This window comes from Pantherophis guttatus, chromosome 1 (genome assembly GCF_059756535.1).
Source record: "Pantherophis guttatus breed Tessera chromosome 1, ASM5975653v1, whole genome shotgun sequence".
Classification (NCBI taxonomy): domain Eukaryota; kingdom Metazoa; phylum Chordata; class Lepidosauria; order Squamata; family Colubridae; genus Pantherophis; species Pantherophis guttatus.
In genome coordinates, this window is record NC_142063.1 from 100,247,911 (window position 1) to 100,275,748 (window position 27,838).

The following is a 27,838-nucleotide window of genomic DNA, read 5'->3' on the forward strand; positions in this document are numbered from 1 at the left end:
TACTGCACTCTAACCACTGCACCATCGTGGCTCATATAGGGATGAAGCAATAGTAAAAATGTCTTCCAGTTGAGTTGACCACAAAGCAGCGATGAAATCTAAAATTTGTTACTACCGGTTCTGTGGGCGTGGCTTGGTGATGGTGGGGTAATGTGACTGGGTGGGCGTGGCTATTTTTTTTTACTTTTAAAACCATTTTTTACATGTAAAACCATGTAAAAAAATGCCTTCAAAAGGCTCTGACGATCCCAGCTGAGTTGCCTGATCATCAGAGGGTTTTTAAAAAACCCAGCTGGGATCGTCAGAGCCATTTAAAAGAAAAAAAGCAGGCAACTCAGCTGGGATCGTCAGAGCTTGGATCGTCAGAGCCATTTAAAAGAAAAAACTTTTTTTCTTTTAAATGGCTCTGACGATCCAAGCTGAGTTGCCTGATTGGCAGGCAACTCAGCTGGGATCGTCAGAGCTTGGCTCGTCAGAGCCATTTAAAAGAAAAAAGCCTCTGATGATCATGCGGCTCAGCTGGGCATGGGGGGCAGGGGCAGGGATTTTTGCTACCGGTTCTCCAAACTGCCTGCCCCCATCGCTACCTACTTGCCCGAGCCGGTCGGAACCGGGAGCATTTCATCCCTGCCATGAAGGCATCAGAGGGTAGCATCGACAGTCCATACCACATGGTGACATGGGTATATTGAGTCCAGATGAGCTGATGTACCAGCAACAGGGCTCCTCCTTATTCTTCTTCAGTTATTCTTTTTTTGTTTTATTGTTTTTTTACTTTAAAAAATAGGTAATTCCTTCCACAATAGCACTGTTACAAAAATCTGCCAGGAATCATTGACAAGTGGGCAGCATTAAAAATTGAAATTAAAAATAATAAACTTGGCCATCAACAGGCATGCACAAATCTATAAGTTAATTAAATTCAGGATCTAAAACTGTTTACCTATGCTGGTATCCTGCTTGATGTTGAGCAAACCTTCATAGCATAAGGCAATGGAAGAGCAACCTTTGCTTGGTACTCCATCTGTGTGATTGCAGGCATGGACTCTAAAAGAAGAAGCAACTTAATATGTGGATGTCTTTAATATAATGGGGAGAATGAAGTATTTCTATGCATGCTGCCTACCCATCCAATATGGAATTCACAAAGGCATCAACGTCCCTTAGAACATCCCTATAATATCATATTGTGTTGCTGTTTTGATATTGAACCCAAAATGGTTGAAGCAAGATACTGGCATGCCAATAATGAACAATGGCTGATTGAGAGATTTGGACACAAGTCATATTCATTGTGTTGTATATTATATCAGCTTAATCATTTTATTAAGCTTAGTTTTTAATGGAACTTGTACAGAAGGAAGTGGAGAGAAACAAAAGTTTGCCTTCTCTTGAGAAATAAGAAAGTCATCTTGTTTCTATTGATTGCAATATTATTTAGGTGCTTTGTGTATGTTGGGCAAATGTATATCTGGGGCAGGAGAAATGGTGTGACGTTGCTGAAGGGAAATCCCTTTTCCAACTTGCTCTGTTTACGATCTGCCATAAATAGAATATAAAATAATCCATACCCCTCTGGATTTGTGAAAGCACTTTCCTTAGCACAAATCCTTCCAGATGCTTTAGCTATCAACACCCACTATCTGTAGTCTGAGAAATTGCATTTGTCTGTGATTTGTATGTCAGATTACAGAATCCTATACCTCTGACCATCCAAATGGAAACGAGAGGGGGGAAATGTGGCTGCATTGGGCAGTGATATCTCTACCAGGTTACATTCTATGGTGGAATGAACTTTAAAAGTATATTATGTGAGGACAAGAAGTGAGGTATAAGGTTCCAGGCAGCAGAAGCTTTAGGAAGGGCTACAAAAGCACTATAGCCAATCTCAATTATATGAATTAAATGAAGGTGCCATAGCTCCTAGGTTTAAATTGGGATTTTTTCCTATTAAAAAAGGTAGTGGGGGGGGGAAAGAAAGTGGTTGTAGTTTCCAGCAGGCTTTCTGGCAGCCACAACAGCACTGAAGAGCAGGCAACAAGCCCAGGTACCAGACTGATGGGGTGGTTCCACAATAGGCTTGTTGTGCTAATTTGTTTTGTACAATTAACAGAGCCAACTTCTAGGAATTTGTTACAGGCATAAATCTTGAACCGTAGTAACAAGCATATTGCCAGCTGCAAACTTTCATTTAGAGAATGAGAATATGAAACCTTATTTTTCAGATACTTTAGAGAAAAATGATCCAAGAGTGGTCAGATTTCAGGCTCAGCCAAGTACTCTAAGAAATTCAAGGTGTTGGTTATCACCTTTAAACCCCTGCATGGCATGGGTCTAGGCTACCTGAGGAATTGCCTCACCACAATGGGATTGACCCTCCCCACTCATTCCAGGAGAAAGGACATTGGTCCCCATTGGTCAAGGCGTTTTGACTGGCAGGATGCAGGAGAAGAGCATTTGGCCCAGTGGTGGGCTGATGGGGGTTTGCAGGGGTTCGGGAGAACCTCTAGCTAAGATTCTGTGGAGTTCAGAGAACGCCCAAATTCCAACCCGGCTGGGCCCGCCCACCTCACCAAGCCCCTCCCAGGAGTCCCCACGCAGCCCATTTTGGATGCAGGTAAGTGCAGGGCATACGTGGAGGCTTGGGGAGGGTGAAAAACAGGCCTACTGGAAGTTCGGGAACTCCACAGGGCCTCTGGAGCCTGGAGAGGCCATTTTCACCCTCCTGGAGGCTTGAGGAAGGCCTCCAGAGCCTGGGGAGGGCAAAAATACCCCCCCCCGCCATGGTGCAGGAAGCCGACTAGGCCACACCCACCATGGCCACACCCACCAGCAACCGGGCAGAGAATCCCTTGCTAAAATTTTTGAAGCCCACCCTGATTTGGCCCCCACCGTGTAGAATATCATGCCCTCCAAGGTGAGATCCACACCTACCCTCTTGGCCTTCTGAAAGAGCCCCAAAACCTGCCCTGCATTTCCTCCATGTGTTTTTGTCAGATGTAAATGCCTTATTCCCTAATGTGTAAATAATGTATATATGGGATATCGGGGGTTAACTTATTCTTTGTTTCCTAATGTATTCATAATTCACCACTCCCATTCTTGACTCCGCCCTTTGTATATATAAGGAGCCACCCTCACCATTTTCCTTGCTTCTATCTGTGAATATTCAGTGAATATAGAATGCCTGTTATGATTAAAGAGAAATATATTCAAACCTCTAATCTTTATTATCATTATTGAGTCTGATCCTAAAAATATTGCAACAAGCTGGTAGCAGAGGATGGTTAATTGACTCAATAAATACTTAAAAATGTCTAAGAAAGATAGGCCCAACACCAGGGCCTACAGCAAAGAAATAGAAACTGAACAAGAAATAATCAACGAATCCACAAACGCGATCTCGAGAGAATCCGAAGAGTACACCACAGAAGAAGAAGAACTAATAAATGAAAATAATGACCAGGAGGAAATCGAAATAGAAAATAACGAACTCAGGTCAGAAATATTGAAGCTATTAAAAAGCCAGAAGAATGATGAAAGTCTCATCGCGAATCTCCAAGAAATGCTGAAAAACAGCGGAGCAGCGAGAGAGAAAAACATCGTCAAAGAGAAACCCAAAGACCAAAAAACTGTGAGTGATATGACTACAGAGAAAGTCATTATGAAAAAGAAAAGATGTGATACCGCGCGAAATTTTGAATGGCAGCCATCTTGGTTTCAACAAGCCTCCAAAGGGAGCGAAGCAGAGCCAATCAAAATGCTCAGTTCAAAATTTCTGGCGCGAAAAACGTTATCAGACAACGAAAGTGAAAAGGAAGATTCGAAATCTCCAGAAGAACCCGAATCAGAAAGCGAAGACGATTTAACCAAATCACAAATAAAATCAGCAATGAAGACGCTTTTTGCTGCATTTGGGCCAAAATTAAAAATTTCCAAAGCGCCAACGAAGAAGCAAGAGAACAAGCCGATACCTCAAGACCTACACGCTCCCATCCTGACTTCGAGAGCGACGACGCCCGAGCCCAGAGAGCCATGCCGATTCCGCCCCACGCCGCAGACCGGATCAAATATCAACGCACACAAGAGAAAGAGAAGAACAGCCGCCGCCATCAGAACTCCTAAAACCGAGCCAGAGACCGACTCGTCTGAAGAGGAACAGAGCGAACGAGCTGAAATGGAGAGAACCTTCCACGACGATGCCAAAGAAGAAATGAGCAACGCGCATGTGCGAAATCATGTAGACGGTCCGGAAAGACTTGAACTGGCCAGAGAACCACGCAGACTCGTTGCGAGCATCCCCATGCCGTTTTGCAATTTCCTGCACTTGCGAGATCACGGACTACCTCAGGTTGTAAGTAATGGACAAAATAATGTGGGAAACTTACCCAGTGACTTCCCAAAACTTAGAGTTGATGGCATTAATTTGCAAGAGTGGTATCAACAGCTCCAGGTTGTCTTTATGAAAGAAAATTTACTATTCTTTATCACTAGTCCTCCAAGAAGACCTTGGACTTTAAAAATAGATTGTTTACATCATAGAGCATTCTTCTTAATAATATCTAGCGTATCTCCTGCAATGTATCATAGTATCAAACCAAACCTAACTGTTTCAGAAATAATTCAATGCATGTTTAATCTGTTTCACAGCGACAGTGTAGCTACCACTACAAGGATGTCTAAGGATTTCTTTTCTTCCAGAGTAAAACCAGGGGTTTCCATAAGTGAGCATTTGATATCTCTAAACAAAATAAGAGCTGAGCTGCATCTGAGGGGGGAAGTGATTTCAGATCAAACAATGAAAAGTGTTATTATCAATTCACTTGATTCATCATGGGATAGTTTTATGTCACACTTAGACACCATCAATCTAGGATATTTATCCATAGAGAGTCTATCTAACAAATTGATAGCAGAAGACAATTCAAGAAAAAATCGTTCTAGCAATCACACAGAACACAAATCTTTTAGGAAGGTAGCTTTCCAAGAAAAATACAATGAAGCTTTTAGATGCCACAATTGTGGGTCCAGGGAACACAATAGAAGAGACTGTCCCAAAATATCAAAGGAGAGACATAGGCCAGAATATAGAAGCAGATACAATTATAGACAGTCTTCCACAGATAGATATAAATATAGAAGCCCACCAAATTACAGAGAAAGTAGAGGGGGTAGAGAAAATTCAAAAGAGAGAAAATCTGGTTCACTGAATGGACTAAATAAACAAGACAGCACTAAAACACAACAAAATGAGAACAATAATTGGCTTATCGATTCTGGGGCAACCAATCACACCACTAATAACAAAAATTCTTCATTTACAGAAGATAAGTTTGTAATAAAGGTAGCTAATCAAGAAAAGGTTCAAGTATTAGGCAGAGGAAACATAACATTGCCTGGTCTAGGAAAAATAGAGGGGGTATTGTTAATCCCTGAAATACCTCATAACATACTAAGTGTCATAAAACTAAGTAGAGATTCTGACATCAATGTAGTTTTCTCAAAGGGGAAAGCAACTTTAGAGAAGGACAAAACAAATGTAGGCACTGTGATGATTAAAGGAGGCCTACCCTATCTGGTAACAAAAGAAAGATGGTTACATAACATTGATTCAAATATGGAAGATTGTATTGAGGCAGATGATGAAAATGTTAGTAACAGTGACAATGATGAATGTAAAATATCTCATGATCACACAAATACACACAAAGAGAAGAAACCAAGAATAGGTAAACCAATTCATGATGAGTGTGCTCACATCTTACATAGGAAGTTAGGACATGCAAGTTTTCCTGTAGTACAAAAAATGACTGAACACGCAGAAGGTGTCAAAATAAAAAATTGTGAAAATTATTTGGAATGCTCAGTATCTAAATCCACTAAACTAAAAACTAGTCCCAGGCCAAAAAAATCCAACAGATCAACTAACAAAATTTTTGACTTAGTACATATGGACTTAGTTGGTCCATTAACTCCATCAATCACTTATAGAAAACGTTACTTCCTAACAATAGTAGATGACTACAGTCGCTATGGTTTTGTTTACACATTAAAACACAAAGATGAAACCTTTCAGAAATTTAAGGAATTCTACAAACGCATAGAAACACAACATAATATCAGAATAAAACAAATTATGACAGATAGGGGATGTGAATTCATGTCTAAAGAATTCTCCCAATGGTTAAAGGATAGAGGAATGCTACATTTCACATCTAGTCCATTTTCTGCATTCCAAAACGGGATTGCAGAGAGAAAGAATTCCACACTACAAACCATGATTAGGTGCACATTAGAGGATGCTGGTTTAGGCAAACAATTTTGGTCAGAAGCCTTACATTATTCAAATTACACTCAAAATAGAACCTGGTCCAGTATTGTGAATAAAACACCATATGAGGTGATGTATAATAGGAAACCCAAATTAGCACACATGCACATATTTGGAGTCACTGCAGACGTACACATACCTAAACAGTTGAGAAGAAAGGGAGAAAACGTATCCAGAAGATTAAGATTTATGGGATATGAAACTGGCACCAAAGGGTACAGATTCATTGATAATAGTAACAAATTTATAGTCTCCAGAACAGCTGTGTTCCATGAACAAGCCAATTGGTCTAAATTACATCTTAATGAAATATTTCCAGATAAATGCAAAGATACAGAATCTTGTGAGGGAGGAACAATAGAAAATCAAAATATCAACAAAAATACAAACAAAACCAAAACTTGGACAAATAGTCAGCACAAAATAAAGACAGACACATTAACAAAAAAGGAAGCAAGATATTTGCATGACAACCATAGCAAACCTGAAAGAGCTATTAGAAACAATAGAAATCAAATACCAGGTAAATACAGAGATTACATAATGCATATGGATGGTGAACAAATAACACCTAATACATATGAGGAAGTATTAAAACTCCCTTATGAAGAAAAGGAAAAATGGGAACTAGCTATGAAAAAAGAGATGGAAAGTTTGCAAGGATTAAATGTATTCACACCTGCGACTGCACCTAAAGATAAAACAATCATAGGTACTAGGTGGATTTATAAAATTAAGAATCTAGAAGGAGGCAATACTCTATACAAAGCCAGATTAGTTGCACAAGGTTATGCACAAAAGTATCCGGAGGACTATACTGACACATACTCCCCCACAGTGAGAACAGAGAGTGTTAAAACAGCTCTGGTAGTGGCATCTGCACTCAATCTTGATGTATTTCAATATGACATACAGACTGCGTACTTACACGCAAAACTAGATAAGGAAATATATGTAAGGGCACCACACAGTCAATACACTAATAAGAATGAAATCTGGCTATTGAACAAGAGTCTATACGGGTTAAAACAATCTGGCAAAAGATGGTATGATTGTTTGGTAAAAGTACTTAAGACCATGGATTTTAACGCTACCACCGCTGATAACTGTTTCTTTGTAAAAAAAAGTGATGATCACATTGAATTCGTGTTAATTTATGTAGATGATATTTTATATATAGGAAAACACAAGGAGAGAAGAGAAACCTTTGTAAATAAGCTAAACGAACATTTTTCGTTGAAATCTCTAGGTAAAGTAAACAAATACCTTGGCGTACAAATTAACAAAACTAGAAGGGGATTCAAACTTACTCAGAAAGATAAGATTATTGAACTTCTAAACAAATGCAATTTAAACAATGCTAAACCATGTGACACTCCTATGCAAACTGATTTCCTTAGAAACACTGATGAGTCTTCCCCTGAATTCAAAGATAATACATTTTATAGATCAGTCATAGGTTCACTTCTTTATATATCTAATTGGACCAGGCCAGATATTGCATTACCTCTCAATTTATTGTCAAGACATGTTAGTAAACCAACTATGTATCATTGGGAAGCTGTCAAAAGAATTCTAAGATATCTAAAAAGTACATTAGACTTTTGTTTAATATTAGAACCTAGTAATGACAAAGAACCAAAACTTACTTGTTACGCAGATGCGGATTGGGCTGGAGATATATCATGCAGGAAGAGCACTTCTGGTTATATTTTTCTATTAAATAACTGTCCAGTTTACTGGTACACTGGTAAACAAGAACTGGTAGCCACTTCAACCACAGAAGCGGAATATGTTTGTTTATCCAAAGCTGCAAATAACCTTGTATGGTTTAATGATTTGATTTCAGATGTCTGGAAAAAACCTGCTTTACCTTTTGTTATGCATGAAGATAATAAAGCAGCCATTGATATATCCAGATCCGATGCCATTGGACAAAGATCCAGGCATATAGATATAAAGTTTAAACATGTGAGACAATTGTCTCAAGATGGATTTATCAAAGCAGTGCATTGTGATACCTCTGAACAATTAGCTGACATATTAACGAAGCCTTTACCTTCTAAACAGCATAAATATTTAACTTCAAAATTATATGTCTTATATTGTCCTGAATCTGAATGTAATTGGTGTTGTATAGCGAACCGGCATTTAGAGGGGGATTTGTCAGTTTTGTTCCGCTAATTCCTATGGTGCAGAATGAGACTTAATCGACCAAGCTCTTCAGCTTGCTGAAGATGGTACAGTCTGATTTCTAGCACCATTGTAGCTCAATAAACTACTTTTCCCTGACAACATTGCCTCTATGCACCATGGATTGTCCAGGTGGGAGCCTATATTCTGTTTTCTCAGAAAAAAACCACACATTACTTTCATATTAGAGCATCTGAGAGGAACCGGTAAGTAATCTTGTGGATAAGCCTACTAAGAGCTTGCAATAACCATTAATACATATAAACTGTATTTCTTTTCTTTAAAGAAAACTGATCATCAGGTTAGACTAGACCTGGGCATTTTATGGTCCCTTCCCATAGGGGGAAAAATGAGTAAGAAATTATTTTCTTTTGTGATTTGGAGCCACCTCTTTTTTTGACAGGAAGACTTTTAAAAATGAGCATAGCACAGAGCAGCTTCATGAACTAATAAAAAGCAGTTTGTTTATGCTGCTATCTCTCTAAATATATTTCTAATTGCAAAATGCAGGTGTATGGCACATGCTAAGCTAAGGTGACCAGATTTTAACATTGGTAAAGAGGGACATTGTGGGCGTGGCTTATTTTGTGGGCGTGGCTATCTGGTCATGTGACTGGGTGGGCATGGCTATCTGGTCATGTGACTGGGTGGGCGTGGCTAGCTGGTCATGTGACCGGGTGGCCATGGCTATGTGTATAGGGACTACTCAGAGGGCTGAAAAGTCATTTCTGACAGGTCCTCACACTTTTGACTGGTCCTCACACTTATGACCATCCTCACATTTATGCCCGTGCAGTATTCTTAACAACCATGTCACTCATTTCACAACTGCTTCTCTTCACCATGGTGACAAGATAGGGCAAAAATGTAAAATGTGAGGACAGTCGTAAGTTCGAGGACTGGTCAAAAGTGTGAGGACCAGTTAAAATAACTTTTTCAGCCCTCTGAGTAGTCCATATGCACAAAAGGATTAACCAGAGGGCTGAAAAAAGTCATTTCTGACAGGTCCTCGCACTTTTGACTGGTCCTCACACTTATGACCATCCTCACATTTATGCCCATGCAGTATTCTTAACAACCATGTCACTCATTTCACAACTGCTTCTCTTCAACATGGTGACAAGATAGGGCAAAAATGTAAAATGTGAGGACAGTCATAAGTTCAAGGACTGGTCAAAAGTGTGAGGACCAGTCAAAAATAACTTTTTCAGCCCTCTGAGTAGTCCATATGCATTAAAGGATACAGCAATAGAGAGGGATGAAGGAATGGAAATTAGAGTAGGAGTGAGGGTAAGAGAGGGAGGAAGAGAGGAGGAGAAGGAGAAAGGAAGAGGAAGTAGGGAGGAGAAAAAGAGGGCGGGGGGAAGAGAAAGTAAGAAGGAAAGAAAAGAGAGTGGTGGTAGGTTTGAGGAGAAAGATTGCTGTACAATAAAAAAGATGAAAGGGAAGAAAGCCAACCCCAAGCAAATATAAAGATATTAAGATTAAGAATGAATTGTTAAACTTTAAAGAATAAAAGAGAACAAATATGAATAAATAGCAATAATTAGAAACACACATACAAACATACAATGTATTTTCTTTGAACAGAATATTTGGCTGGTTCACAAATTTAAACAGCGTTTAGTCATTTCAATTAAATTTACAATTTCTATATTTCCTTTTTGCCATATTTATTCCTCATCTATTTTTTTAAAAAAACAATATTACCCTTCATCCTCATCTCTAATCTTAATCAAATTCAATTTTTCCCTTCTATTCTATATTATACCCCTTCCCATTGTCATCTATTTTTATATCCATCCTCACATTGGTTAATTATGTAATTATGTAATACAGTTGTTTAATACAAATTCAACATTTTAATATAAATCAATTAGTTATATAACTATCTTTTTTGTATATTAATCAATATGAACATGAATATTCCAATTATTTCCATGCAATCCAATTTCTTACAAATCAATTAATTATATTTACCAATAATAATAAACCAAATAATTTCCCCCATATATTCCTCCAAACCACAACTTAACCATTTCTGCTTTCAACACAATATACAATTATTAATAGTATCTCAATTATTACAATTCCCTAGTTAAATAGAGCTTTTTTTCTTTTGTGTTTTAAAATCTTGAACTCTCCTCTTTTGCCCCAAATTTCCCATTGTTTGCAGTTTTGTACCTACCTTTTTTGAAAGAAATCTCTCTCTGCCTCATTTTGTCACCTTGCAGGTTTAGTTTCGCTTTCGCCTTTGTTTTCAGTATAGCTAGGGGGGGGAAAATCTGCTCCAGGAACTTTTTGCAGCTTTTTGCAGCTAATTAACCTAGCGGAAGCTGTTAACAGGGGCTGTTTTTTCTATTTTTGCAGACATGGGTCTATTCATTTTTTTTTTAACACTGATCAGCTGTAGGTCGGCCCTTTGAAGCCCCGCGGCAAGAGTTTAAAGACTTTTTTTTCCCTCTAGCCATCAGCGGGGATTCAGGAGGCAGCCGGGAGTCAGGAGCAGAATGAAAAATCGGGACTTTTTTAAAACGCCGCGGGACGCGGGACAAATTGCTCAAAAGCGGGACTGTCCCGCCAAAAGCGGGACGTCTGGTCACCTTATGCTAAGCATATGACAGAAGTCTAAATTTATGAAGCTTATAGTTTTGAATACTCTGGACACTTTTCTGCCTGCCTAAATAGGCAGGAAGAGGGATACACATAGCAAAGAAGTTGAACAATAAAATAAATCGTAGGTAAATTTGCACAAGACACATGATGATCAAATAGAGGGATTTGGGACACAGACAGGCCTAGTTATGTGGGTTAAAGGTAAAATAGAGAAACACAGCAAGTGGCTTTAAGAAGACAGTCCTAACTGACAAATGAGCACAGCAAAAAGACCGAAAGGAAGATAGACTGGCGTTCCCAGGTTGTAATAGAATTTCTCTACTGATGTTGTAGTGAGTAGGTTTAGATTTCCCAGTCCCAGTGGAAGATAAATGCTTGCAGGAATAAACTGTTGCTTGTGTTTGTCTTTCCATTAAAATAAATCTAATTTACTTTTGAAAATATATTGGACACTTGGGCCTCTTGGCTTTTCTTTTCACAGCAAAAGCATGCTACATGTGTATAGCAATACATGCATTTTTGTAAAGGCTGATCCTTTTTTTTTTTTTTTTTTTTGCGCCACACTTTCTGGAATGAAACACCAGTCTGAGTTGGCAAATGTGTGTTCACTTTTCAAGAAAAATAATAAAAAATCTTCCAGGAACAGAAATCTCTTCAACAGAGCACATATTAAAATACACTGGATTTTCACTGATCTTCACATTCTTACACAGTAGACATAAATTGAGGCTGGCTACACTTGGTCTCATATCATGTTAAGCCAGAGTTTTAAAGAATGTTGGTTTGTTATGAACAAGCTCAAGTTTTCCTTCTTGGATTATCCTGTCAGGCAGTGGTGAAATCCAAATTTTTTTACTACCGGTTCTATGGGTGTGGCTTGGTGGGCATGGCTTGGTGGCGTGGCAGGGGAAGGATACTGCAAAATCCCCATTCCCTCCCCACTTCTGGGGGAAGGATATTGCAAAATCTCCATTCCAGTGGTGGGTTCTAAATTTTTTTACTATCGGTTCTATGGGTGTGGCTAGGTCATAATTAAGTGGGTGTGGCCAACTTGACACTCATGCACTCAGTCACATACCCCCCCCAAGCCACACCCACCAAAACGGTGGCAAATATTTTTGGGACTTTTTGACACTTTTTTTTTGACACTCTGGCTCCATATCCAAGTCGGGACATGGTGGGGTGGTGGTGGTCATCTCAGCTTTCCCTCCATTGCCCTTCCTGGCCGAAAAGCATCCCTTCTCACCTCTGATGGGCCTTCCCCGTGGTTGCAGCCAGAGCACCCCACTCCTGCCGGCTGGGTCCTGTCCGCGAGATGAGCGTGCAGGAGAAAGGCTTCCCTCTGGATCTCGGGGGCAGGTTCACTGAGGACACACCCAGGCCCCCAGTCAAGAGAGTAACCCTGTTCCCGCGGCCCACTAGCCATGGCTTTTCGGCCAGGAAGGGCAATGGAGAGAAAGTGTGAAGCAACTTGCTTTTCGCTGGCTGACCAGAGAACTTTTTGGCATTGTTGTTGCCGAGCTAGCCCGCATGCGCGTGGAGCCAGCCGGGGGCAAGCCGGGCAGGCCAGGGGCCTGGCTGTCATCCAGGAGAGGACCATGGAGGGAGAGACACACATGCCCCTGTCACCTCCGCTGCTGCTTCTTTTGCTGTTGGCTTCTCGCCACTCTTAAAAGTCGATCATGAAGAGCTGTAAGACATTAGATCGCTGACACTCCAACAATGAGTTTGGTGGAGATCTAAGGAAATGTCTTCCAGCTCTTCCTGATTGACTTTAAGATTGACTTGCTTTGCTTGCATGCGTGCCAAATTTCGCTCGCATGCGCGTTAGGAATCTGCCCAGCTGAGGTGCGGCAATCCACTCTGCCACACCTATCAGCTGGGCTAAAAAAGAAGAAATAAAAGGTAGCAATAATGCGGGGGCAGGTGGGAGTCTCCTGGACAAAGAGAACCAGTTCGGTGACGTCATATCGTCACTGCGACCGGCTTGGCTGAACTGGGCTGAACCGGGAGGAACCCACTACTGCTCCATTCCCACCACACTCTGGGCCCAGCCAGAGGTGGTATTTGCCAGTTCTCCGAACTGCTCAAAATTTCTGCTACCGGTTCTCCAGAACCTGTCAGAACCTGCTGGATTTCACCCCTGCTGTCAGGGTAATGTTGGGAGGAATCTAAATGAACTTTGGAAAGAAATAAAGCTACCTATTTGCACACAATGCTAAACAAACCAGAGAAGCCAAATGAGACTGATGGAGCAGCAATGTTACTATAGCTGCGCTCCGGAATAAATTTAGCCCACATATTTTGAAGCACTTTAGGCAAAGGAATCTTTTCATTTTGGCAAATAGAACATATTAGTAATTTATCCTTTGACTCATACCTGCAGTAGCTGGTTTGCACAAAAACCAATTTATAAATATAAACATGCAAAAAAAAAAAAGTCACATGCAAATGACTTATTTTGGAAATTTGCATACAGAAGTCTTGATTGAATTGATTCTACTGTATGGACATCCTTGTGTGTAGGGTGAACCATTCAATGATTAGAAAAGGAAAAATGTTTAATCAATAAGCCAACCCTGCAGTATTGTTTTTTTCATTTCATTTCATTTCATTTATTTGAATTTATGATAGCTACCCAACTCCAATGGACTTTATACTACTTAATATAGACAATGTAAATCAATTTAGATTAATTATGTGCCATCAGGTCAATGCTGACTCACAACCATGTAGCTAGATTTTTCTCTCTGTGACAATCTGTTCCAACCTGGTCCTACAGGTCTTCCAATGGTACACTCATCACCACTGTAAATGAGTCTATCAATCTTGCTGAGCTGCGGTGGCACAGGTTAGAATGCAGTACTGTAAGCTACTTCTGCTGAGGTCAGTAAAATGAAGACCCAGATTGTTAGGGGCAATATGCTAACTCTGTAAACTGCTTAGAGAGGGTTGTAAAGCACTGTGAAGTGGTATATAAGTCTAAGTGCTATTGCTATTGCTATTGCTATTGCTATTGCTATTGCTATTGCTATTGCTATTGCTATTGCTGCTGGTCATCCTCGTCTCTCCTTTCTTAGCAATAGACTCTTCTCCAGAGAGCTACATGTTTGCATAATATATTTGAAGTAGGATAATTTGAGCCCTGGTCATTTGTGCCTTGACTCTGGGTTGATTTGTTTGATGATGACCCATTTGTTTGTTTTCTTATCTGTCCATGGAATTCTTAAGTGTCTTCTCCAATAACTCCAAATAAATAATGTGCATCCAGGGGCTTTGAGTATGGTGACACTGAAAGGCAAACGGGATATTGTATCCAAAAGATCCATTAATGGCTGAAGAGACTCCTCTTTTCTTGATCTGAGATCACAATTGCCAAAGTCATACTGGGTATCTGGGAGAACGTTTGCAGTACTGGGTTAAAATGAAAGGACAATTTTACAATGATCAAACAAGGATTTGTAACTAATTTTTTTAAAGTGAGGTCCTGGTGATGAGGTGGCTTCAGGAGGTGTGGCTTTCACAATAATTTCTCTTTTCCTGAAAAGTGCATCTTTCAATGTTTGCTTGTCTTCGTGAAAAAAAAAACTGGGAATAATTGTTCTTTCTTTTCTTTAGGAGAAGAATCCTCCCCACTCAGCATTCCTATAGAAAGAGTTTGAGTTCTGTGCTTGTTATCTCTGGTCAGTAGCTGACCAGGAAATAATACATTTTTAGCTCTAGAAGGAGAACCCATTAGCACTAAGTAATGAAACATCTTTGGTTCTTAAGGAAGAGCAGCCAAGAATAAGAGACAGGATTTGCAGGGAGAGGCAGAAACAAAGGCAAACAAAACACTAGCTAATTGAAGCAAAAATCCAGGACTCTATCAACCAAAATATTCAAATGACCTGTAAACGAGCAACATGAACATGATCAGCATTAGGATCTCAGCTGACTTGAGATAGTTGGCATCCAGAATAGATGGCTGCAGCATTACTTTCTTCTGATTAAAAGAAAACATTTCAGGGTTAGGTGGCTAGGCATCTATAGTAATTATAGATAATTATATAATGCCTTTTTAAGATTCCCTCCTAAAATGGTCATATCCCAAGTGAAGGACTGTATGTAGTCATTTAAAAACTCATTCCTTTGTCTCATGAGTAAATTTACTGCTAGTAGATCAGATGGAGAAAATGTCATTAGCTGTATTTGAACTTTGATCCAGCTTTTCAACTCTTGATGTAAGGAAATTAATACTGTAAGGGAATTATAGTAGACTAAGGGATAAACGTCTGTTAAAAACAAGATTTTGGAGCAGTGTAAGTACATAAACCAGATTATCCATGTCATCTCTAGCTCAGTTAAGAAAGAAGCTTGTAAAGGATTTTGAAAAGTCAGTGGCCCACCATGTGATAAATGGTATACATTCCAGATATATTCCAGATATGTCATGTGGGCTGATTTCAGGATAACAATTGGAGATTGTCTTTCTTTCCCTCCCATTCAGCACCATCCATCAGAAGAGGTTGGACAGCCATTTGTCTGAAATAGTATAGGGCTGTGTTGGCGAACCTATGGCACGCGTGCCGGAAGTGGCACGCAGAGCCATTTCACCTGGCACGCAAGGCATCGCCCATTCCTCTTCTGGGTTTCTGGCACACGCATCCGCATCGGCCAGCTAGTTTTCTGGTTACTGGTGCGCATGCGCGTGTGACGATCAGCTGACTTTCACGTATGCGGCAGTGCCAGAAACCGAAAGATCAGCCAGCCAGCTGATTGTCGCGCATGCATGCGTGCCAGTAAACAGAAGACTAATTGGCCGGTGCACATTTAATTGGCAGGATCTGATAGCGATCCATTAAAAATAATGGGAATAAGAGTTAGAGGAAGGAATAGCATTATATCAGGGAGAAAAGATATTATTACTGCCTCATATATCTGCCTATTTCCTGACTGTGTACTTTTTATGTGTTTAATCAGTAAATTCCATTGAATTCTGCTCCCAGAAAAGTCAATGTAGCATTGCAGTCTATGTGATTTAAGGCATAAACTAAACACCAGTTAAAACTGAGCCATTACTCATAACCCAATTTAGTGCTGCTGTCTTTAATGAAAAGTTCAGGCTTAATTAATAAGATAATAGGTTATGATGTTTTCAGCAGTCCAACTATTATATACATATATCATACTTTCATGTGATATAACTAGATTAAAGGTGGAAACCTAAAATTGGGTTTAAGACCTACCAGTTTTATCTTTGCTTTAAAACTATAGCTATTTTTAAAATAAATAAATTGCATTATATTCTTAAATTGAACAACTAGAAAATTGGTCTAGTAGTCTCCTCATATTTAAATGAAAGAAACCTTTAGATAATTTATTTCAATCCATGTTTTTACCTTAATTTGAATTTCATGCTATATATTTTAAAATATATTTATATTTTTATCTTCAGAGTGGTAATCTAAATCATTACGGAAGGATAATACATATGAACTCTTTACAGCCTAATGCAATAATACTTTAATTCAACTAGAAAATGTGACTGCCTTTGTTTAGACATATAATTTTCTTTGTTAACTAAAATGTTTTGGAATGAATTGCTTGGCATACAATAGAAATGTTTGATTTTTAAAGACTGTTCTACAGCATAATACATATGGATCTGAAGTTATATTTTAAATGTATCTCGGCATCTATCAATGGAAACTGAACATATTCTTGCTGATATGCACTTTGGAATTACATCCAAATCAAGCTTACTTCAAAATATCAGCTTTGTTATAAATGAAAGGGAAGATTCAATATGAATATTTATTATTATTATTATTATTATTATTATTATTATTATTATTATCATCATCATCATCATCATCATCATCATCATCATCATCATCATCATCATCTCTTTTATTCATTAAACATGAAACTCAGTCAACTGAATATTTAAAAATGTGTCACAAATACCATCGACTGGTGCTAATGGTTGATACGGGTTGCCAGCGTCCTAGGTATCAACCAAGTATCTTCTTAAAATATATGATGTTCTGAGTAGCACAGTTTTTTGCAATTCTGCTGGTGTTATTGCAGGAAGCTGCAATTTCTTGATGTGCTTTGTAAACTTCTTGGACATGGTACCAAGTGCCCCGATGACAATGGGTATCACTGTTACATCCATAGCTGTGTAGTTTTGATGGCCAGGTCGTGATATTTCATGATTTTTTCCAATTCTTTTTCTTCAGCTTTGGCATCTCCTGGTATAGTGATATGAATAATCTGTATGCTTCGGCCCTCAACAACCGTGATATCTGGTGTGTTATGTTCTAAATGACAATCTGTCTGTATTCGAAAGTCCCACAAGATCTTCACTGTCTCATTTTTGATAACTTTTTCCACTTTGTGCTCCCATGACTTTTCGGATACAGGTATATCGTATTTTTTTCATAATGAGCAGTGGACTAATTTAGCAACTCAATCATGTCTAGCTTTGTAATCAGTTTGCGCAATTTTGCTGCACTCACATATTAAGTGCGAAACAGTTTCAACTTTGTCGTTGCAAAATTGGCAGTTTGGATTGTCAGTGGATTTTTGTATCTTCGCTTTCATGGCATTAGTTTGTAGTGCTTGTTCTTGAGCAGCAAGTTTTAAACCTTTTGTTTCTTTCTTGATGGTTCCTCTCTTAAGCCATGCCCATGTCAAGTTGTTATCACACTTTCCTTCAATGTTTTTCAAGTGCTATCCATGCAGGGCTTTGTTATTGTTGTTGTTGTTATTACATTGTTTTATTATTAAAATGTACACTTCCTATATTTGAAGATCTCAGGTTAACCAAGTTAAAGTTAGTTCATCAAAAGTTGTATTTATGGTGTATTCGACTCTCCAAAGAATGCATTTGAAAGGATGGACATCAGCTTTTCTATATTGGACAGATAAAAAATGTGACAATTCACTCCCTCATATGATGTGGTCATGTAAAATGACAAGAAAATCACGATCAATTTTTAAAATTTAAGGTGCAAATCCATCAATAATGTACCAGCAATATTTTGTATGAAGATTAAATCCCTTTCTTTCTTTCTTTCTTTCTTTCTTTCTTTCTTTCTTTCTTTCTTTCTTTCTTTCTTTCTTTCTTTCTTTCTTTCTTTCTTTCTTTCTTTCTTTCTTTCTTTCTTTCTTTCTCTTCATCTTCATCTTCATCTTCATCTCCATTTTTCTTTCTTTCTCTCTCCCTCCTTCCTTTGTTCTTTCCTTCCTTCTCTCTCCCCCTCTGTCTCCCACTCCCTTGCCCTCTCCCTGTCCCCCCTCTCTTTCTTCCCATGCTATTTTTAAATACTTTCAGCTTTGCGTAATGAAACCTAATTAGGTTCTCAGTCCAGAGCACTACTGAGGGGAACAATAATGGCAGTGCTCTTTTTACTGCTGTCAGATTGGGCTCAGAATGATTGCCAGCATAACACTACTAACAATCATAGCTATTCTACCCTTGTAAGCTTTCTGACTGCTAGTTCACATATTGATTTTAATTTTAAGGAAGTAATATAAAATATAGTTAGGCCTTAAGCTATGAACTTGTAGCTTTTTTTAAAGAAATGAGATTTTTTTTAATGGTGTGTGCTCTAAATAGCAGAATTCTAAAAGTGCTTAAGATTCCAACTGGAAGTATGAATTACACCTAGATCAGTTGTATTATACATGGGAAATATAAGTTTACTTGTGAATTTCAGCCTTTATTTTGGGCATCTGTGTTCTTCCTCCCTCTCTTACACAAACACACATCCAAAATTCAAGCCAGATGTGGGTGAAATACTAACCAGTTAGAGGAACTGGGAAGGCAATATTCATCAACACCTTTCCCCTTGTAGGCCCTTGTTCAAATCTGCTCTGGGGATTCAATAAGACGAGTTATTGGGATTGTATGATTTAGGAAATATGACTGTCCATCAGCTTCTCCCAGCTAAAGCTCTATTGTATCTTGTTGCCTCAGCAGACATAGAATAGAATAGAATAGAATAGAATAACAGAGTTGGAAAGGACCTTGGAGGTCTTCTAGTCCAACCCCATACCCAGGCAGGAAACCCTACACCACTTCAGACAAATGGTTATCCAACATCTTCTTAAAAATTTCCAGTGTTGGGGCATTCACAACTTCTGCAGGCAAGTTGTTCCACTTATTAATTGTTCTAACTGTCAGGAAATTTCTCCTTAGTTCTAAATTGCTTCTCTCCTTGATTAGTTTCCACCCATTGCTTCTTGTTCTACCCTCAGGTGAAACTATTTGAAGAATAGTTTGACTCCCTCTTCTCTGTGGCAACCCCTGAGATATTGGAAAACTGCTATCATGTCTCCCCTAGTCCATCTTTTCATTAAACTAGACATACTAGTTCCTGCAACTGTTCTTTATATGTTTTAGCCTTCAGTCCCCTAATCATCTTTGTTGCTTTTCTCTGCACTCTTTCTAGAGTCTCAACATCTTTTTTACATCGTGGCGACCCAAACTGAATGCAATATTCCAAGTGTGGCCTTACCAAGGCATTATAAATTGGTATTAACACTTCATGTGATCTTGTTTCTATCCCTTGTTTATGCAGCCCAGAACTGTGTTGGCTTTTTTGGCAGCTGCTGCACACTGCTGGCTCATATCTAAATGTATCTTGAGCCTATCTTCTGGAATGTTGGCTATTCCTGCCAGCTTGGTGTCATCTGCCAGCCAGTTACGAAGCCATCTGGTGGTGATGCTGTCTAACCCACATTTTTCTACTTTATCTAGTAGTAGGTTATGGTCTACTTTATCAAATGCTTTACTAAAGTCCAAGTAAATTATATCGACAGCATTCCTCTGGTCCATTAATTTTGTCACTTTGTCAAAGAATGCAATAAGATTAGTCTGGCATGATCTGTTTTTGACAAACCCATGTTGGCTTTTGGTTATTACTTGGTTTGCTTCTACTATAGGTGTTCGGTGATTCGTTGTTTGATTATCTTTTCCAGAATCTTCCCTGGTATTGAGGTCAGGCTGATGAGCCTTTCCATCACCAGGTCTGGATTCAAATATATTATGTGCATCAATAGTGGGATTCAAATCCCGGCGCTACCAATTCGCTATTGGTAGTTCAACCCATTTGGAGGCTAAACAAGAGCATTTTATAAAAGTAAAACAAACCCACCAATATCTTGACAGGGCAAGAATAGAATAAAAGAATAAAAATAGAATAAAAGCTATACAGTAATTAAGAAAATTGCATGTACAATCTTTGGTTGCTGTGTAGTCGGTGCAGGGTAAGAAAGGATTAAAAAAACAGACTAGTTAAACTGAAGGATGAAGAAAATGGGGTCTATGGCGATGACAAGTAAATAGAGAAACAGAATTTGAGGACAGAGATTGAAGACCTGTTTCTTTCTGGTTATAGTTTAACTGGTCCCTAAAGATAGTGGGGGACTGAATTGAGCAAAACAAAAGTAGCTCAGGGAGGAGACAAAGTACTAGGTCATAAGGCTCCAACTATGGGTGTGGCAAGGGAGACAGAAAAAGGAGAAAGAGGTTTGGATGCAGTAAGGCAAGAGGTTCCGTTGGCAGAAAGACCACTCCTAAGGAAAAGGTAAAGAGAAAAGGCACAAAACTTCCTGCAAAGGATTCTGGACCATTGGTAGCCTGTTCAGGTCAGGTAGAATCTAAGAGGTTGGAAATTTCACTTCTGAGAGAATTGGCCAGAGGATTTGGCTGGGAATGAACCATGAAGGGCCAAGAGGAAGAGAAGCTGAGAGAAGCCGACTGGAGATCTACTTAAAAGGATGGAGCCTGGAAGAGAGGGAGAGAATAACAGTTGGAAGGGACCTTGGAGGTCTTCTAGTCCAACCCTCTGCTCAGGCAGGAAATGCTATACAATTTCAGACAAATGGTTATCCAATCTCTTCTTAAAAACCTCCAGTGTTGGTTGAACTACTATATTAATCTTTATGTCAAGGTAAATTACAGTGAGGGTATTTGCCAAGGGATAAGGGAGAATGGGATTGTTTAAACAAGATACTGAGGGAATCATCCCCTCGAGATCAATAGCTTCACACCATCTGATGATATCATTCTACCTTTGTTATATGATCCATACTATATCTGTATACCATTTCCTAGTGATATAAGTTAAAGCTGTAAAAAGATTATAACCGGGGAGGTATTTTCCCTCCTTATTTAATATCCCGGGAGGAAGGAAAGGATATCACTCCATAGAGTTCCCCCTGCTGGTGAAAGATTTGATATTTGTTTGATGAGAATAAATTCTGGAAGAGATTCTGCTTTGAAAATCCCTGGGAGAGGGGAATCAATTTCCCAATTAAGGAGTAGCATTTGTGTTTTAGCAGGGGCTACTTAGAATATGCTGGGTGGGTGGGTGGGTGGGTGGGGGGAGAAATAGGAATTTTGTGGATGCTTTTTATCACATTGTCTCATTTGATTCAGACAAATGTCAAATTATTTCCATAGAATTTATTGCACGCTATATTCATCTGCCATGTCATATGTGGTTATAGTTCAGCAAAAGTCTAATTCTTTTTTTAGCAGATAGTTTCACCATCTCCAAACTGGAAAAAAAAATCCTAATTTCCATTTATAATCATTTCATTCCTTGCATTTCATAGCAGCATACAAGAAATATTTCAACAGCTGCCTTTTTTTTAGCAGGGGAAGAAATGGTCTTGCAAAATTATTACCTCCCTCCCTCCCAGTAACATGACTAATGTCTTCAGTCAGCTTACAGAATCACAGCATTAAATGACCTTTAATCATGTTAGCTAATAATAACTGGACTATGGCTGAATTCAATTTTCTGTGCTGCTCTAAGTAAATCAGTAGATTAGCTGGGCAGAAATACAACTTTTTGTTATTTGTTTATCTTAAGCTTTATGTTGAAGGATAAGAGAATAGCCTTTTTTCCTTAAAATAGGTTATCAGGATTTCAAAATCTAGTGGCTCCATTCCTATTACTCTGGGGTAGTGACAGATGAGGGTAGACATTACGGTGAAGCAGAAATGAAGGATTATATTGTAAATATAATTTTACTGAAAGTTAAAGAGTGAAAATGAATACAAACAAAAATAGAATAAGAAAGAAAAACTCTACATGTTAACTCATTATAATATATATAGTCGCTTCTGTTCAGCAAATTGAATAGAAGAGTCCTCAAACATTTGGGGACTCACTACTCACTACTGTATTTATGTCCTATATTTATGCATATGAAAATCCACTCGAGGCTTTCTGCACATGCTTTCATAATTATTGATGGAATAGATTGTACCAAATATCCACCTAATTTATTTCTATCAGTAGGTAACCAGATGTCTTAGCTGAAACACAAATATAGTAGACTGCTACTCTTTCCCTCAAATACAATATAACAGAAATATAATTGGCCAAATATTACTTGTTAAATATTATTTTGCTAAAAGTTTTTATTTTCTTTCTTTTCCCTTTTAGTATGCATTTAATTCAGATGGACTCAGTCCAACGCTGGATGGAAGACTTGAAGCTCATGACAGATAGTGAATGCATGTGTATTCTTCAGTCTAAGCCAATCAGTCTAGAAGAAGATGCGCACAGTGAATTTCCTATTTCATCACAACACGGTGCCTGTGACAACTTGCAGTTGTTGCTGAAAAGAGCTTGGATTATAAGTACTGAGCTGACCAGGATTGTTCAAAAACTGGAGAAGAATAGATGGCAGAGGGTGCACAGCATGACAGTACGAGTCAATTGTCATGTCCGATCAATGATCAATGAATATAATATACTCACAAGGAGTTCTTGGGAAGAAATGCACCAGGTAAAGTCAATGTAGGAACTAGTAGTGTTATGAAACTATTACTTAACAGTCTAGCTAAACATAAAAAAAACTAATTTTAAAAACAAGGAAGTCAAGAACTCCATGGAACTGGAAAGAATGTGTCGGTGTTTTTGTGGGTGCATAATATACAATATATAATAATGTCAGAACCATTATTTTGATAGGAAGCTTCTGAAGCAGCCTTTGTACCAAGCCAGATTCTATGAACATAATAATTATTGCAGTTTGTGTCTGGCATGGTACTTTTATTGCTAGAGAATTTTGAGTTCTTTCCTTATACCGATGACCTTAATCTTCTTCTAAATCACTCAGAGTAAGTTGGTGAGGGTGAGGTCTTAGAAATGAAATCAAATTAGAATTTTTTAAAAAGCTAGCTCAGTTTGCATGCTTTGATTGGCATCTACTTATCGGGAACTTGGTTCAAAGGACTTTATCATAATCTGTTCCTTGAACCATTCAGATGGAGATGCCAAGAAATAAATCTGGGATTTTCTATATGTAAATCATAGTCCTGTGATGGTGAACCTATGGCATGCGTGTTTCAGGTGGCGAGCAGACCCATACCAGTGGGCACACGCACTCAGCTCCAGCGTGCATGCGCACACTGGCCAGCTGATTTTCGGGCCTTCTGGGCCCAGTGGAAGTGGGGAAACAGGCTGTTTCCTGCCTCCAGAGGGCCTGGGGTATGTTGGAAAGGCCTGGTTTTCTCTCTCCCCAGTCTCCAGAGGCTTTCTAGGACACTGGGGAGGGCGAAAATGGCCTTCCCCATCCACCTGGAGGCCTTCCAGAGGCCGGAAATGGCCCGTTTGCCAACTTCCTAGAAAGCCTCTGGAGCCTGGGAAGGGCAAAAAACGGGCCCACCATGCCATCATGTGCCAAAAGCAGGGGGAGTGCAGGGAGTCACATGTGTATGCATGGGGGGCGGGGTGCATAGAATTATGGGTGTGGGTGGGCACACACGTGCCCCACCACCCACGTTCCCCCCACTTTTGGCACGCGATGGCAAAAAGGTTAGCCATCACTGTCATAGTCTTTCATATTGGGTCTATGGCCCTCCTCTTTATGCTACAATTCCTTTTTGCTTTAACTCTGGATGCAAACTTTGCAATATATAAAATGTGTTATTCTGCTATAACATATCCTACTTTTCATCCTTCCTTCAAAGGATGGTTGCTAATCCTTTATGTTCTAAAGTAAGATTGCCAAATATAAGAACAGGAAACCCTAATTTGGCCTTTGCTATCTTTCCACTTATCTGCTCATTTCAATAAGATCACTCAATAGAATTTCAGAATGAAAAAGTGCAGGCCATTGAGTGTATGATTTTTTAAAAAAGAAATATGAGGACTTGGAAAAGGATTAGCTGTGATCCCAATCCAGATCACGCTCCTATATGTTTATGAGCAGTATGGATATCAGGAATACTAGAAACAATAGCATCTTGTATTTACATAGCAATGTGATTCTAATACTGACAGAGGAGTTGTGGGTGCTGACTGTGATCCAGAACATCAGCCTGGAAACTATTCTGGATTTCAAATGAGTATCTTAAATCTTGTTTTTAATGGAATTTTGGTTTTGTTCATTTTAATTAGCTGCTCTGAGTACTTTTCAGAAGAATGGGTATTTCATGAATTTAGCAATCAGGTCATTGATTATTACCTGATTGCTAAATCAGGTAATAATCTCTAACTACCTGCAAAAAAAAAGAAGAAACAAGAAAAAGAGAGAGAGAAAGAGAGAAATCCCCCCTCTCAGTTCCATATAGGTGTAATTTCTAGGTGCAATTGATGCTTCTGAATATTGGAACTTTGATTTTAGAGATCACAAACAAGTTAACCCCCCTCTTCATCCTCACCTTAGTCAATATCCTAAAACCGGGTTAGATGTGGGAGAATGAAAGACAGCCCACATAGTTCATCCTCATTGTTATTTGATATCAAAAGGGCAGGGAAAAATAGAACTCTACATAGAATGAACCTGGAGGGCATTTATGTTTCTTCAGAGCCTTTGATATCACCCATCCCATCCTCCCAGAATAAAAGGCCGATCCTCCATTATCAGCTCATCCTGCCTTTGATTTCGTATTTCTTAAGATTTATATTTTGCATATCCATGTTACTATCATGAACTGGGGTTGAGTTAATCATGTGTATCTGAAAATAAAGCTCATACTTTGATTCTTTTTCAAATAAGTTAATGCATTTCTATTCCTATCTTTTGCAGTATGAAAAAATGCTAGTGGAAAAATGCTCAGAGCTTACAACAGTTACTGAAAGGTAATATTAAACATTATTGATTCTTGTACTTTACCTTAGCAAACCTATATTAAAAATTGTGGACATCCTTAATGCGTCGAGAAGCTATAACATTATGATAGATTTGAAACCAATAGGCCTCTTCCACTTACAGAGAAACCTGACTTCTACCAGGTCTAATTAACATAAGTCTTCTCTTTGGATTAATAGCTAATGTTGTGGTAGGGAGTCAATATCTATTTTGCAGAAATAATATCTATTTAATAGAAAAAAATGGGAAATCCCTAGGCTATAGATTGTTATATCGGTGATTCACAAACTGAGGCAATCATATTAATTATGAATTTTAATTTACCTTTATATTGATGCTATAGAGCTACTATTTGGTGTTGCATCTTGAATAGATCTTGGATTATAAATTACAGTGCTACTGGACTGACACTTTGGCATCTTGTTTTAAACTTTTCCTTCTAGGTGCATACAGATTGAAGATGAACAAATATTAAAATCAATGAAATCTTGTATTAATGATGCGCTAACCACAGTGGCACAATATTTTTCCCAACTGATAGAACTAGCTCTAACACATGAAATAAAGGTTAGTAATTTTTTCTTTTCAGTAGTAAAAACATATTTTGGCAGTACTTCTTTTTATATCTGTTTATATCTCTTAAGATACCCTGAAGTATTTTGTTGTCTCTAGAGACGTATCTAATATCTTTCATACTAGGAGAACATTAAGACTGGGAATATAAACATTCTGGTGCATTAATCTCAATCATGCCATGCTTGTCTTCCTAACCCAAGCCTACTCTACAATGTCGATAGAAAACTGTTCTGTAAGTCAAATGTTAGAGTAAATACAGGAGCACAGAAAATGTTTTACTTAAACTGTGACATAAAAGTAAAATCTCCTTTCCATCCAGGTTAACTCCTAGTGACAATAGGAATACAGCCATGCTGTTTTCTTGGCAACAATTCTGAATAATAATAGCACTTAGCAATAGCACTTAGATGTATATACCGCTTCATATTGATTTGCAGCACTCTCTAAGTGTAATGTCAGCATATTGCCCCTAACAATCTGTCCCCTCATTTTACCTTTGGAAGGATGGAAAGCCGAGTCAACCTTGAGCTGGTGAGGATCGAACTCCCGGCTGTGGGCATAGTCAACTTGCAATACTGCATCCTAATCACTCACCACCATAGCTCTTGGAGGAGAATATTTGTAACTCAGGGTTGAAATGAGGGGTCCTTGGTGCTCTCTGAGCTTGGTTGTGTTTTTTTTTGTGTGTGAACGTTTCATTATCCAAACTAAGTAACAGATAATCAGTAAGGAGTGAGGTTTGCTCACTCCTCACATGCTAAACAATTCCGAAATGATTTGCTCCCCCCTTCTTTTTGTTCTGACTTTGTTGGAGTATGGTTGGGGCCACAAAGGTCTCTTCTTCAGGTCTTACACATTCTGCAGGTAGATAGAAAAAGGAGGGACCTGATTACCTATAGGAGTTATTGACACTTGAGACTCAAAAGGCATAATAGTAATGGCTGGCTAGAAAAAATGATGAGAGTTGGGAGAGGGGAAAGAAAAGGCTGTTAGAAGAAGGCACGAAAGAAGCAAGAAATCCAAAGTTATAAGATAGTGAGGCAACAAGTAGTTTTATCCCAAACTGTTCTTTGAAATATCCCAGGGACCAAATTGTCTTGGGAACCAATACAGACAGCATTGATGGGGAACCATAGAGGATCAGGAAGCTCAGCAATATTTTCTAATAAGGGGTGCCCAGCAGTGGTGGGTTCTACTTACTTTTACTACCGGTTTGCATCATGCCCGCGCGCGCAGATCGCCTATGATGACGTCCAGGTCAGTGGGTGGAGCCTCCCATCGGTTTTACTACTGGTTCTTGCGAACTGGTCTGAAGCAGGGGCAATCCACCACTGGTGCCCAAGGGGTGAAATCCAGCAGGTTCTGACAGGTTCTGGACAACCTGTAGCAGTAGCGGAAATTTTGAGTAGTTCAGAGAACTGGCAAATACAACCTCTGGCTGACCCCAGAATGGGGTGGGAATGGAGATTTTGCAGTATCCTTCCCCTGCCATGCCCACCAAGCCACACCATGCCCGCCAAGCCACGCCCACAGAACCGGTAGTAAAAAAAATTGAATTTCACCACTGAGGGTGCCTCATAGAGAAGAAGGGAGTACAACACAGAAAAAGGAGAATGTTTTCTTCTCTTTTCCCACCCCAAAGGAGCTAGCAATTTTCCAGTTCCACAGTCTGGGGCTAGAGCAGGAAAATAAAAAACAGCTTTGGTTAAGGGAGAAAAGTGCCAGTTACCCTGTGTCCTGAGAAGCTAACCTAATGATTACTAAGAACACCAATGGTGAAAAGCTTTGGAATATTGGGGGAGAAGGAAGAATGAGAGAAGAAAAAAGGAAATAAAGATTCGCTTCAATAGACATATGTAATGGGTCTGGCACATCTACAGAGCTAAGGAATATTTAATGATACAGTAAATACCTTTGACATTATCCAAATATTTTGAATTCTGGAATATACTCCATGCCTTTTCAGATACTTTTGTGTCCTGATAAAGTTGCTTCTCTATGAAAGGTAGTACTCTG

At 39.0% G+C, this 27,838-nt stretch overlaps 1 protein-coding gene across 1 annotated transcript in view; it reads left to right on the top strand.

Moving 5' to 3' along the window:
* The window catches only part of INSC (INSC spindle orientation adaptor protein), a 143,905-nt gene that overhangs the window by 54,344 nt on the left and 61,723 nt on the right, over positions 1-27,838 (top strand). The window contains exons 3-5 of the mRNA XM_034416997.3: positions 22,591-22,936; positions 25,184-25,236; positions 25,690-25,813. Of these exons, the coding sequence (XP_034272888.2) occupies positions 22,591-22,936; positions 25,184-25,236; positions 25,690-25,813 (523 nt within the window). The remainder of the gene's footprint in view (positions 1-22,590; positions 22,937-25,183; positions 25,237-25,689; positions 25,814-27,838) is intronic.